The sequence below is a fragment of the Sylvia atricapilla genome, chromosome Z (assembly GCF_009819655.1).
Source record: "Sylvia atricapilla isolate bSylAtr1 chromosome Z, bSylAtr1.pri, whole genome shotgun sequence".
In the NCBI taxonomy this organism is placed as follows: domain Eukaryota; kingdom Metazoa; phylum Chordata; class Aves; order Passeriformes; family Sylviidae; genus Sylvia; species Sylvia atricapilla.
Genome location: NC_089174.1, coordinates 84124061 through 84137210, shown reverse-complemented (window position 1 = coordinate 84137210; position 13150 = coordinate 84124061). Strand labels below are relative to the sequence as shown.

The window sequence follows — 13150 nt, the reverse complement described above, 5'->3', positions numbered from 1 at the left end:
TAGCTTTTACCCTGAATTGAGCCAACAGAGTGCCCTGGCCACAAAGAAGGCTAATGGTATCCTGGGCTGTTGCTAGCTGGTTTAAGGGATCCTTCCCTTCATCTTCCAGGTGAGATCACACCTGAAGTACTGTGCCCAGTTTTGGGCTGTTCAGTGCAAGAGAGGCATGGATATACTGCAAAGAGTCCAGCAAAGGGCCATATCAGGAAAGGCCAAGAGAATTGGGACTCATCAACATGTGTAAATACTTGAAGAGAGGGAGGGAAAAAAAATGCCCAGACTGTTTCCAGTGGTGCTCAGTGACAGAACCAGAGGCTGTGGCCACAAGCCAGAGGCAGAATGTTCCTTCTGAGTATCAGAAAACGGCTTTTCTACTGGGAAGATGGGCAATTACTGACACAGGTTATCCAGAGAGGTGATGGAATCTCTATCCTTGGAGATACTCAGTAGCCAGCTGGACATGGTCCATGGTGCTTTCCAACCTCAACCGTTATATGATTCTTGGTGATTCTGTGAAACGTGCTCTATCTTCTCTCTGAAAATTATTTTTGACAGCTTTAAAATGGCAATTTTTTATTACCAGAAGTAATAGATAATGAAGACTAAGACTAATGATAGGATTCTAACACAGTTTAGAAAGTCATCTATAAAAGATGCTTGCTAAGAAGATTATGAAACAAAGTGTGAACTTGGTCTTGTGGAAAAGATGAACTTAGTAATTCTCTGGAGCTGGGAGAGAGAAAGAACAACATGCTTTCTTCCTTGCCACACTGTACAGTCTTTCACTTTTTTCCTGTGCTTCTTTCTGTTTGTGGCTTTGACACTTAAATTAGTTTCAAGTTTAAAGCAGGTTATCTCATGACCCAGACAGTTCAGTACATAGTGCTGAGGTATTAAAAGGGCTAGTAGTGTCAGTGCAATACTTTAAATCTATTAAAAGACAACTTTTAAACGTTCAAACAATGGTTTTTTTGGCACATCTTCCAAGAAATATCTAAATAGAATAGAAACTTGAAGTTAGAGTAGTGAAAATACTGTAATGAATCTTCGAAGGGTTCTACAGGTAGTTTTGCCTTGTGCCTCTGCTTTGAGAATTTGACTTTTGTGTCTGAGAATGTAAAAGGCCTGTGAGGTATGGCTTCGCATGAAATGGAATAGAAGAAAAGTGCTTCATTTCTTAGAATGTTTCTTTCACAAGTGTTTTAGTATGTATCCAGCTACAAATGTGTTTTTATTCTAAGCTACATCTATACTGTGAGCACATTCTGGTCTCAGTAAATTCTAAACATATTGCAAAGATTGTTACATACTTAACAATGAAGAACGTCAGGCTAAAATACTGCCATGTTGACTTGTATGGAATTATTGTTATTTAAGAAGATCACAGTCATAATAGGCTCAAAAAGAACATACATACTGCTCAGAACAAATATGCCGGCTGTAGTCATCCTAGCCTATTTGCTGAGTACTTTGTTTTAAAATATTAATTTATTTATATCAGACTATAAAGCAGTACTTGAAATGTAGTTTAGTAATTTTGCTTGGTAATGATACAGATGCATAGATTTGTTCTCTCTTGCCTTGAAAGCTATTTGGTATATGCTTTTGATGACTGAGTACGCTTAAAAAATGTTTTTAACTTATGAAACATATATATTTTAACTGTGTCTGTTGTAGGTCTCATGCAGTGGCATGCGTCAATCAATTTATCATCAGCAGAACTCAAGCTCTTATGTTGCACATAGATTCTTTTATTGAGGTGAGTGTGTATTCTTGGTTGGAGGTTTAAGTCAGATTACCTATCCGATTTATCAAGAGGTTTGAACTACATTTTACAACTACCTTTACTCCTAAGCTCCCAATTTCTCTTGCCCATTCTTAGCTTCAGCCCCCACACATTAAAGTTTACTCTGTATGCTTGTGCTCAGAGCTAACCACCCTGTAAGCAAAAGAAGTAGGTGTACTTCAAAAGATGTTTCCTTTTCCTAAGTAGGAAAAGCTCTTGGTGTGTAAAGATGCAAAAGTAATGGGAGCAGTCTGTCTCTTACCTGTCCTGAGAATTGCGTACCACGGGGCGTCTCTGCCTGTCTGAATAGTGTTTCTGAACTTGGATAAGAAGATTCTGGGTTGTCTAGAGTATTTGATTTGTTTCTCTTATGTACTGACACAGTTTATGTTTAGGAGGAAAAAATAATGCAGAAGTACTGTTCTTATGGCAGTGTTATACACAGTATCATATTTATATATAAAATATACACTGAGAGACTGAGGAGTTAATTTGCTAACCCACGTCTTTAAAAAATAAAATAGTATTCTGAGGTGTGCGTTGGGCAAGTACAGAAGTACATCTCCTTCAGACAGCCAGGATTTCAATTCTAATACAAGCTGAACTTGATAAATTGAGATTTTTTGACTGTTGCTGCTTTCCAACAGAATCTTTTTGCACTGGCTGGTGATGAGGAGCCTGAAGTACGCAAAAATGTTTGTCGTGCTCTGGTAATGCTGCTGGAAGTTCGGATGGATCGCCTTCTTCCTCATATGATTAGTATAGTTGAGGTGAGTCTCATTTCCTAGATGTTCTGCACATTCCCCTGTTTGACCTTGCAGAAATAATAAATAAAAAGCATTCATCAGAACAGGTGTGTTGCTCTTGCACTTGCTGGTTCTTTGTTTCCCTTTAAGACTGAGACTGCAAAATATTATTGTCCAATTGCAGCTTGACATTGTGTTTGACAGGCAGTGGCATATGTTTATGCAGTTGTTTATTCTTCATTAAATCAATTATCCTGACATGGCTGGTATCACAGCCAGGCATTGCTTCACCCTAAGTGCAAAGATTGTGGTAAAAATCTGGCACTAGTGCTGAATCAGCACCAGTTTACACATTGAGGATGTACCTTTTTCCAGGTGCGTTGACCATAACCAGGATAAAGCATGTTATTTCATGTTGCTGAGGTGCTCTTTGAGCTACTAATGAAAAAGTTTTAACAGAAATGTTCCATCTTACACAAGTAATTTGTTTTTATATTGTGTAGTACATGCTTCAAAGGACCCAGGACCAAGATGAAAATGTGGCTTTGGAGGCATGTGAATTTTGGCTGACATTGGCTGAACAGCCAATTTGTAAAGATGTATTATGTCGGCATCTTACTAAGTGAGTATGAAGAATTACAACTCATATTTATTTTGAGACAGTCCTCTTAAAATTTCAGTTGACTTGTTCATGGATATTCTTTGAGACAGTGTATATGGCTTACAGTATGCTTAGAATTCCATAACTGGTTCTTGTGCATAGTAAAATTGAAAAGACTTCTGAGGGTTTCAGACCCAGTGAATTCCAGAAACAATTTACTGTGTCACTGTGGTGCTTACCTGCAATTTAACAAACTGTTACACTTCACATGAATGCAAAGATACAGTAAAATCCACTCAAGTGAGCAGCTCCACGTGACATTACTGCAATATCTGGTGAACCATGAACATGTCGTCTTGACTGTTGCTGATATTTGGCATCTCTGTGCAGTGCTTCAATGTGCATAGTCATGCAAAGGGTTCTTCATTTTAAAAAGAGCATAAAACAAAATGACAGGACTTGGATTTAGAAATCAATTTTGTATCACTGTTAGAAGTTAAACTTGAAGAAAGCCTGTATAATTTGTTCCTTTATACTTCTGCAGCCTGATGGTAGTCTAAGTTTCAAAACCTATTTTTTCAAAGTTTCAAAAAGTTTTCCTATGCATCAAGAGATAGATCTTTGGTTAAATGGGAGTAAATATTCATGTGCGTAGTGTAAATACCTTTTTGTTTGCAACAGTGCTTGCAAATTCCTCCAGATTAATTTGAAGTCTTTTACAACAGGAAATTAGTTCTTCAGTGTTGCCAGCAAATATACTCTCTTTTCATACATGCATTGAAGAGTTTTTAAATAAGGAGAGGGTTTTTCTCAAGATTTGAGTGGAAGAACAGAATGACAGAAGAGACACATCCTTCTCAGCAAAAATAAGCATTATAAATGTGAAGTAATTTAAAAAAAAAAGAAAATTTTTTTCCTAATCAGTTAAAAAGTAGAAAACTGAGATTAAAATGCACTGTGGTGGAGAAAGACTAAGAGTTAAAACCAGGAGAATAAGTGTTACGAGAAATTTTTTTTAAATTTCAAAATGATCAGATTTAATTCCTACTTTTGTAGTTCAAAAGGCAAAAGAATGATAGTACATAGCACAAGTTCCCAACCTGCAATGATGCCTTAAGCTTTAGTTCTTGTATTTGCAGATTCTGTGCTGCCTATGGGTGCAGTTCTCAGCCTCATATTAAAAGCTGATAATCTCTCGTCACAGAGTAAGGAGACAAAAAAAAAAATCCTTTTCCTGCTGAGAACCAAGCACAGCTTTCAGGCCCAAAAGCACAAACAAGGGTGAGCTGAAGGGAGGAACAAGAAGGATGAGACCTCATCTGAAGCTGTAACTGGACAATTAAACCCCAGTATGCAAATGGACCAAAACTTATAAAAATGTAAGACCTCCTGACCAGTCAGCCATTTTTGTGACTATTCGTAGTCGACCCTGGGTGCAGCCCTGCTCAGGCTCTGTCCTGCCCAAAGTGTACCCTGAAGACCTTTCAATAAATACCTACTTTATTCTCTAGCTCTGTCCAGTCTCTGTTTCAGGTCAGCCTTCCAAGGCATGAGTTTCAAGGCATCCCTACATGGGACACAAACCCACACCTACATCCCTAGTTGGTGCAGAATCTGCAAATATGAAAGCTAAAGGTTAAGCCATCAACACCACATGGTTAATTACTGCTAGTATTAAATCTCTTCTGGCCTACATGAACCTTGACACTGCAACAGCATCATACTCTTTTTTTAAAAAAAAAAGATTTAAAATTTCTAGAAAAATAAATTACTAAGAGTCACATTACTTTTCCCCATGATCTTTCAGTGTTGCATGTTTGAGGCAGCTTATTTGTTGGTGGGTCCTGTTCACCTAGGGAGCTATATAAGCTTGTCAGTACTTCATAATCTTAAAACTTAGTATGCTAAATTAAAAGTGGGACAAGATCTTAAAACTTGTTCATGTGGTTTCTAACATCTGTTCCATTTTATGCCTGTAGGCTTTCTTACAAAATATATACCTCACAAAGTATGTTGCAGAAATACCAATGAATTGGTGATAATGTTTATACTTACTATCTTTCATTTAAAGTGTAGAACATAATGTGGCATTTCAGTGTGTGAATGTTAGAGCAAGCCTGAAACCTTTAAAAACAATACTCACTGGCAGAATACAGCAGGGTTGAGTCTGTCACTGTTGGTGCGTCATCCATGGTTATTATTAGTTTCATTTGGCTTATATATTCTTACATATTTTTTCCTTTGTTGTGGTGGACATGTTTTAAAGGGAAGTATTTTACTTTTTTCCTTAGTACTTTTTTAGCTATATGCATGTACAGTTGGAGCCCTATAACCATAACCTGTTTAATAATTAAGTAAATCTTAATATGAATTAGTCAAGATTTCTGTAATGCAGAAGGGTTTTCTTACTGAAGTAATCACGAGGTGATAGGAAAGCTTAATCCATCTTTAACAGTAATGAGGTAGAGTCTTCATTGACAAGTAGATAAAGTGACAAGTACTGTTGGCAAGAGTCAACTTATCATGCATATTATGGGAGTTTGAATTCTTACTGAAAACCTATACATGTAATTTCTGAAAGGTGCTTCTGAATGAGTTTGTAATTTGAAAGGATACCTTTTCTCATTACAAAGTATTGATGAATCTTATGACATGAAACTTGGTTTAGGTAATAGCTCTTTTTATCAGCCTAAGGTGTTTCTCTTTGAGTTGGGAGGCGGGGGTTGCAAGCAAAATTATGGCCCATATAACTTTAAAATTATTTGCTTTTTTATGTGTTATTTTAATATGTATAAATATTTCTTTGTAGGCTGATACCTGTGCTGGTTAATGGTATGAAATATTCAGAGATTGATATTATTCTGTTGAAGGTGAGCATCAGTTTCTTTTACTCTGTTGGAATAGTTGATTAGGTTCTGGCTAATAAATCAGAATGATTCAGATCAGAATGGGCAGACCTACCCTACCATCTCTTCAGTGGATAATTAGCTTTCTGGGGCAAGGTATGCTGCTCCAGATATTATATGCAACTGATGCTGTGTTTATTGGAAAATAATTTGTGGCTCTCCTGCTTTGCCTCAGTCCCCTCCCACACAGTTCAGACAGAACTGGGATACTATTACCATGAACTACTGCAAGAAAGCAGCATTTAAAAAATGTTCAGAACTAATTATAATGCCTTCTAGGTTGAATACATGGCTTTTACCATCACTACATATGTCTACCAAAATATACTACAAATTGTATCAAAATTTCTCGATCACTTTTTCTATTCCATTCCAATTGAGTAATTTCTTAACAAGAAGGTTACTTTAGGGGTGAGCATACCTCCCTTGCTTGTGTTTTCTTGTTGCTTTTCTGGTAAATGCAGCAGTAGAACACAGAACCAGTGGCATTTTTTCAGTTGAGCAGCTCACGTGGCATGTGGATCTTTGATACACTTACAAAATCTTGAACTAAAACTTCATTGTTGACTTCCTTAAGCAATACAGTTGGATTAGTTTATCTAATAAAACAATTTGGTGACAGGGGGATGTTGAAGAAGACGAAGCTATTCCAGATAGTGAGCAGGATATAAGGCCTCGTTTTCATCGTTCGAAGACGGTGGCTCAGCAACATGAAGAAGATGGTATTGAAGATGATGACGATGATGATGATGAGCTTGATGACGATGATACTATTTCTGACTGGAATTTAAGTAGGTCAAAGTAATGTGTGAAATGCTTTGAACTAGAGCTACTCGCATAATACAAGAACCACAGTAAAAAGACAAGTTTGTATGTAAGGAATATATACAAACTTTGTTTTTGACTAGAGAAATAACTGTCTGCTGACATAATTGGTGGGCATGTTGGAGGGGGAAGCCTTTGAGATGGCACTTTGACTTTATAACTGTATTGGCAAAAGCTATCCATCTGTAAGCTTATTTTGAATATGGCAGATCAAGTTACAAATATTTGTTTCATACAATTCAGTGGAGTTTTTGGGGTCAAAATTTTACTTCTGTGAAATAATAAAAATTCTGTATCACTTGTTTAAGTTCGTTTTAAAAAGAGGGGAAGAAAGCTTTGCACATTGATAACTGGAGCAAGTTTAATAATGCTTTTTTGAATTTCAGTCTTCCCTCTAACATTGGGTTGTGTTTGGTTTGGTTTGGGTTGTTTTTTATTTATTTAGTAGAATGTATGTGAACATTCAATGTTAACATTGAATGTGGTCACCTGTGGTCATTGAAAGTATTTCTTTTCTCAGTGAGTAATTTGCTTCTCATTACAGTCCTTTAGTTGTGAAGGTAGGAGATGGCTCTGAGGAAACCAGAGTTTGGATGGCCTGTTGTAGGATCATAGCACCTTTAGGCTAATAGGCTATGTTACAAGGAAAGAAAACACCACAAACCGGTTTTTAAGTTTAGTGACAGAAAATGGTTGGTGAAATTCTGACAAATCTGATTTGAATTTTCTTTGTGAACAAACTCATTGTGGAATAATGCTATGTGGGCATAGCCACATAGGGTCTTTTTCCCCAAGGCCACAAGTTTTCACAACAGGTGAATGTAGCTTCAGGTTTATGGTTAAATAATTTCAAGACATATCTGAAGAATTATTGTTGTTGAAAATATGAGTGTAAATATGCTTGTTTCTGTAGAGCTGCGTCTTGGAAAAAAAGTGTAGTTTTTTGTTCTTAATACTCTTTTTGTCACTGCTGTGTGTAGAGATGGCAGAATTAAATATTCATTTTCTGAGAAGGAGCTCAAATGACATAAGGTGCCCTGTGGTGCACAGTTCAGGAATGGTGGCCTAAAAGACAAAGAGGGGAACAATTCAGAAATCTGTAATGACATATGTTCTCTGGATTTGAGTAAATCTGTATTATCAGAACATCAGAATTATGTACCCTGTTCTGTATCCAGTATTCTATATTTGGCTTCTAGTTTGAACAGAAAGGAATCACTAGCATGACAATTAGCAGCATTGCTTACTAATGAGACCAGTGCAATTCTTTATACAGGTTAAGAAGGAACTGATACTATAATAAAAAATAGCTTTCTAAGACCTGTGGCTTTGCACAGGAGCACAGTGGATTCTTGTGTAGTATAATGAAGTGGAAGTATGTTCCTTCTTAGTGCGCTGAGAATCCACTGGCAGCTCAGAGTTAAAAAGGGGGTTATATTGCCTAACTACAACTGTTTGTATAATAAACAGAGATTAACACTGTTAATTCCCTTCAGGGAAATGTTCTGCTGCTGCTCTAGATGTCCTAGCTAATGTATTTCGTGATGAACTTCTGCCACACATCTTGCCACTGTTGAAGGAATTGCTCTTCCACCCCGAGTGGGTAGTTAAAGAATCTGGCATCCTTGTTCTTGGTGCAATTGCTGAAGGTAAGGCAACAGTTAATATCAGATTGCTGAATTTTAAATTGGTTCTAAAGCAGATTGAGTGAAGTTACTAATGGAAACAAGTGTATGTCCTTAGCTGATTTGGTTTTGGTGATTATTCTCTTCATCTACTGATAGGTAACTGCCATTATTTTATTTTTCATTTTCAAATTTATGCATGGTTGGGAGGCTAAACAGATTACATAATTTATCTTATTTCTCCTTTTCTAAACGTTGCAGTATGGAGGTGTTAATGTGTCTCAAAGTACTACCTTGATTTCATAGAAGATAAATATTTAATAAATTTTTGCCTTATTTTAAGTGTTTTCAGAAATGGAGATGACCACTCTTGTACTTTCAGTGCACTAAGGTGCCTTTTGTAGATCATCCTCTAGTTAAAATAGGCTAACTTCCATTCTTTTTTACTTACTCACAGTCATGCTTGGCTTTTTGCCTGAAGTTCCAGCATCTCTGTCACTTTTGCAAGCTGAAGAAGTAGATTTGGGTTCTTGCCAGGATTATCTTTTTTTTCCCCCTTACTGTCTAATGGGCATACTTTTTTTTACTGTTACTAGAAAAGTTTTAATTGGTTTTGATTTGGAGTCCAGCAAGGTGGAAGTTAGTACTTCTGGCACATCTCAGTGTCTTCCTGCCCTTGCTGGCTTGAAATGTGCAGCTTTTATTAATAGTTAATATTTGTATGATTTTAGGAAAGACAAAGAAATATGGATTTCTTAAGGAATCCTTTTTTGTGCGATGATTTGTTGTCATGGTATTTTTCTTTGCATGGTATTTTCTTGCTTATTCTTAGCAGACTGAAGTAGGAACTTCAAGTTTAAGAAACTTTATTTGTATGTACTTGCTATACTGTGTTGAATAAAGCAGAATTTCTGGAGAGTGGGGGATCACTGATGTAGAAATGTAATTGAAAATAATGTAACTTTATTCGAATATTTAATTATAATCTAATAATTTTAATACTGTTAAATATACAATATTATAATAATTATAAATCTTATTTATGTAAGGGGTTTTTAGAACTTTATATAAATTAGGTAGACTTGCTTTGTTGAAATATTTGTTTTTTTAACTTTACATGTTGCATTCCCGCGTGATAGAGAATGAAAATACGTCTCTCACAGGAAACAGAAAACAGCGTAATTTTTCGTTAATGCTGGTCCTGCAATGGCTGTATTTTTCTTTCCAGGCTGCATGCAGGGTATGATTCCATATCTTCCAGAGCTAATCCCTCACCTTATTCAGTGCCTCTCTGACAAAAAGGCTCTTGTGCGCTCCATTACATGCTGGACTCTTAGTCGCTATGCACACTGGGTAGTTAGTCAACCCCCAGACACATACTTGAAGCCATTAATGACTGAGTTGCTAAAGCGTATCTTGGATAGCAACAAGAGAGTACAAGAAGCTGCCTGCAGGTAAGCCAAGGCTTAAGCAAACATCTCTTTCCATGACACTGCTTTTTTTTTCCCATGGGAAGCTATTTTCTTACCACTGAATGTGTGACTCCATTTCTAGCTCTTAATGTATTCTTTCTCTTAACCTGGAGTAGATGCAACTTTCTCCTGGATTATAATAACGTGGAAAATGTTAGCTTCTCTTGAGCACTTTGTTTTCAGAGTACGTAAAACACCAGCCTAAAAAATTTATTGTACTAAATTAGCTGTTTGCAACATTTAATTTCAATATTAGGTTTCATTGACCAGAAATTTGGCATTTTTTAAAAATGTCTATGAACATGGTCAGAACTGATTACAATATGAAGTTGTCCTATCATTTGATTACTGAAACTGTTTATACTGTAGCTCAGCATTACCAAAACATTCCAGTTATGATTATTTCAAGGCATATTATCCTTATTTTGAAATGAGATGTTGGGAGGTAAAATTCCCTTCTCCCACTTGTGTACTTCTCTAAAACAAATAAAAATTAATTGCTTAATTAGTGGAAACAACATTAATGGAATGGGAATGTGTGCACCCCCTTGTGCATAAAAACAAATTTAGACATCAGTTTTTGTCAGACTGGAGTGTAAACAGCAGGCTTTCAGTGTGTCTTCAAAAAGCAGTTACATCTGCCCCTGAAAACCTGAAAATAGTAATAACAATAATAATAGTAGTAGTAGTAGTAGTAATGATAGCTACTCCCAAATGTCAGTTGTGCCTAAGGACAGTGATGAGTTCAGGGTTCTTGGGCAAAGTGTTGTCCAAAAGGAATATATATCCTTGCCTGAGAACAGGTACAATGACTTTATGAAAGGTACTTACTAAGATTTAGCAATTAAACACTATTTCCTTTTTGTTTCCAAAAGTCTGCAAAAATTTGGCTGGCAAATTTGGGTAGCTTTAAAATCTTCTCTATTTATTCTATTAAAAAAAGAAAAACCCAAACAAATGCAAAATTCAAAAAACCAAACCAACCAAACAACCAAAAAAAAAATCCCCAAAGGAAAATCCTCCACTTCTCTTGCTTTCCTTTTCTAAAACATGGCTGAAAAATCTGCATTTAGTTGAATACAGCTGTGTTGTGATGTAGTTAAATAACCTCACCTGCTGGTGCTTAAGAGAGATGTGCAATGGGCCGTGGAAGCCAGGAAATATTAAAAATTGCAGTACAGTTGATTTTTTTAATGATTATTATAAGTCCAATGTGAGAATTAAAGCATATTTTGAGATGCTTTCTTTAGAGCAGAGATTCACTAAATATGCTGTTGGAGCTAAAAATAAACTGGGAAACTTCAGTTAAAGAAAACATAAAGTTGTTACAAGTCAAAACATATTTACTAGCTTTTTAAATTGTAAGGAAATACAATGAACCTTCTCAGTCAACTACAAAGAGCTTCCTCCCAAGACTGAACAGTTGTATACATTGTTTATGTCTACCAAACTGAAGATTGGTCACAGGATACTGTATGTTATGTTCCTAACTTCTGTACGGTAGCAGATGTCTTAACATTCACTTCTGTACTTCCAAGAAACTGCTGCTTTAGTTGGTGACACACAGAACAGTGTTTTAGTGAAACACATTTTCCTGCTTGTGTGCCTTTCTGAAGGCATACTAATAATAAAATAAAAATTAATTCATTAAATAAATAAAGTAAGAATGCTAGCCATTTAGAGTTCACAGTTCTCTTGTGTTTAAAACACTGCATTTCTGTATTTGGTAGAACACAGTGGATTGTTCACCTCATCCGATGATGCATGCATTTTTAATGCAGAGACAAGCTAATAATAATCTTGTTGACAAAGCTAGGCCAGTAAATCTTCAATAGCTCCATAATTTTTTTCCTTTCCTTAATGTTTGTCTGAAGCAGTGTCTCTGGTGTGAGAGGATTTTTTTTTGGTTTTGTTTCATTTTGAATGGGTTTTCCTAATGCTGCCGTTGAAACACTGGATAGACAAGCTGAAAATTTCCATGACGTCATGATGTGTGCTTTGACCAAGAGCAGCTAAAACTGTTCATCCTCTGTATTTGCTTTTAGTTTTCCATGTCTTTCTGTATCTTTTTCTATGTAGTGAACAGCTGAGTACAGGGTGATGTTTGCACTGTACTGGCACAGCAGCGCCAGAATCTCTAGGTGCAGCTACTGTGTGCATTAAAGATAGTGGTCCATTTTAACTTAAATTGTCAGCTTTTGTTGTGGCTCCTTCTTTAGTTAGTATTCTGCTAATACTTTTCTTTTTAGTGTGGGCTTTCATGTATCCCTAATGAGTTTTATGACAATATTTTAAAATTTTGTTCTTGACAATGTAAGGAGTAGATATTTATGGGTGATTCTGTGTTCAGTTAAAAAACATTGAAGTTATTTAAGTATTACCTTTTTGGAAGCATATCTTACATGAATTTGAAGACTTAAATAGAACTTTATGTTTAAACAGAAATAGGTTAAGCCATGCATTTTGGGGTTGTCTTGTTTCATTATTTCCAAGGTACTAATCTGTTTTATTTTCCTTCAGTGCCTTTGCTACTCTAGAAGAGGAGGCTTGTACAGAGCTTGTTCCTTATCTTGCATATATACTTGACACTTTGGTCTTCGCATTTAGTAAATACCAGCATAAAAACCTGCTCATTCTTTATGATGCTATAGGAACCCTAGCAGATTCTGTAGGACATCATCTAAATAAACCTGTGAGTATACCTTATGTTCTGTAGAAGGACTTAACATATTTAAAAAACTTGTCCAGTGTTTTTTTGTAGCGTGCTTTACATTGTTATAAACAGAAATGCTGTTTCTATGCACCTTGTATTAGTGCTACATGCTTACAGATAAAATATATAAACTGCACATAATTCTCCCACTACACAACACAGTATTTGCTGTTTTGAGTAAACAAGCAGAAGTGTGTGGTGTGTTATGAAATGTGCCATTCACCATGTTTTTTTCTGCATGCTTCCAGTTTTTCATCTGAGAGGAGATGTCAGTATAGATACCGCTTTGGACAAAGCACAGATAACACACAGGCAAATGTGGTGGGGTTTTTTTTTAGTGTTTGTGTATTAATTAGTAGAGGATGTACATGTTTGCATCTTATGATGTTGGAACTTGTTTTATTTCTCTATAGCACTTCAAATTATATAGATGTCCTAGGAAAAAAAAAAAAAAAAAAACCACAAACATTTTTAGT

General features: G+C 36.0%; 1 protein-coding gene across 2 annotated transcripts in view; it reads left to right on the top strand.

Moving 5' to 3' along the window:
* TNPO1 (transportin 1) overlaps nt 1-13150 on the top strand; it is a 78704-nt gene that overhangs the window by 51903 nt on the left and 13651 nt on the right. For both annotated transcript variants that reach the window (XM_066339153.1, XM_066339154.1), the window contains 8 exons: nt 1678-1759; nt 2434-2556; nt 3036-3154; nt 5943-6003; nt 6662-6830; nt 8361-8513; nt 9718-9943; nt 12482-12653. In XM_066339153.1, coding sequence (XP_066195250.1) covers nt 1678-1759; nt 2434-2556; nt 3036-3154; nt 5943-6003; nt 6662-6830; nt 8361-8513; nt 9718-9943; nt 12482-12653 — 1105 coding nt within the window. The remainder of the gene's footprint in view (nt 1-1677; nt 1760-2433; nt 2557-3035; nt 3155-5942; nt 6004-6661; nt 6831-8360; nt 8514-9717; nt 9944-12481; nt 12654-13150) is intronic.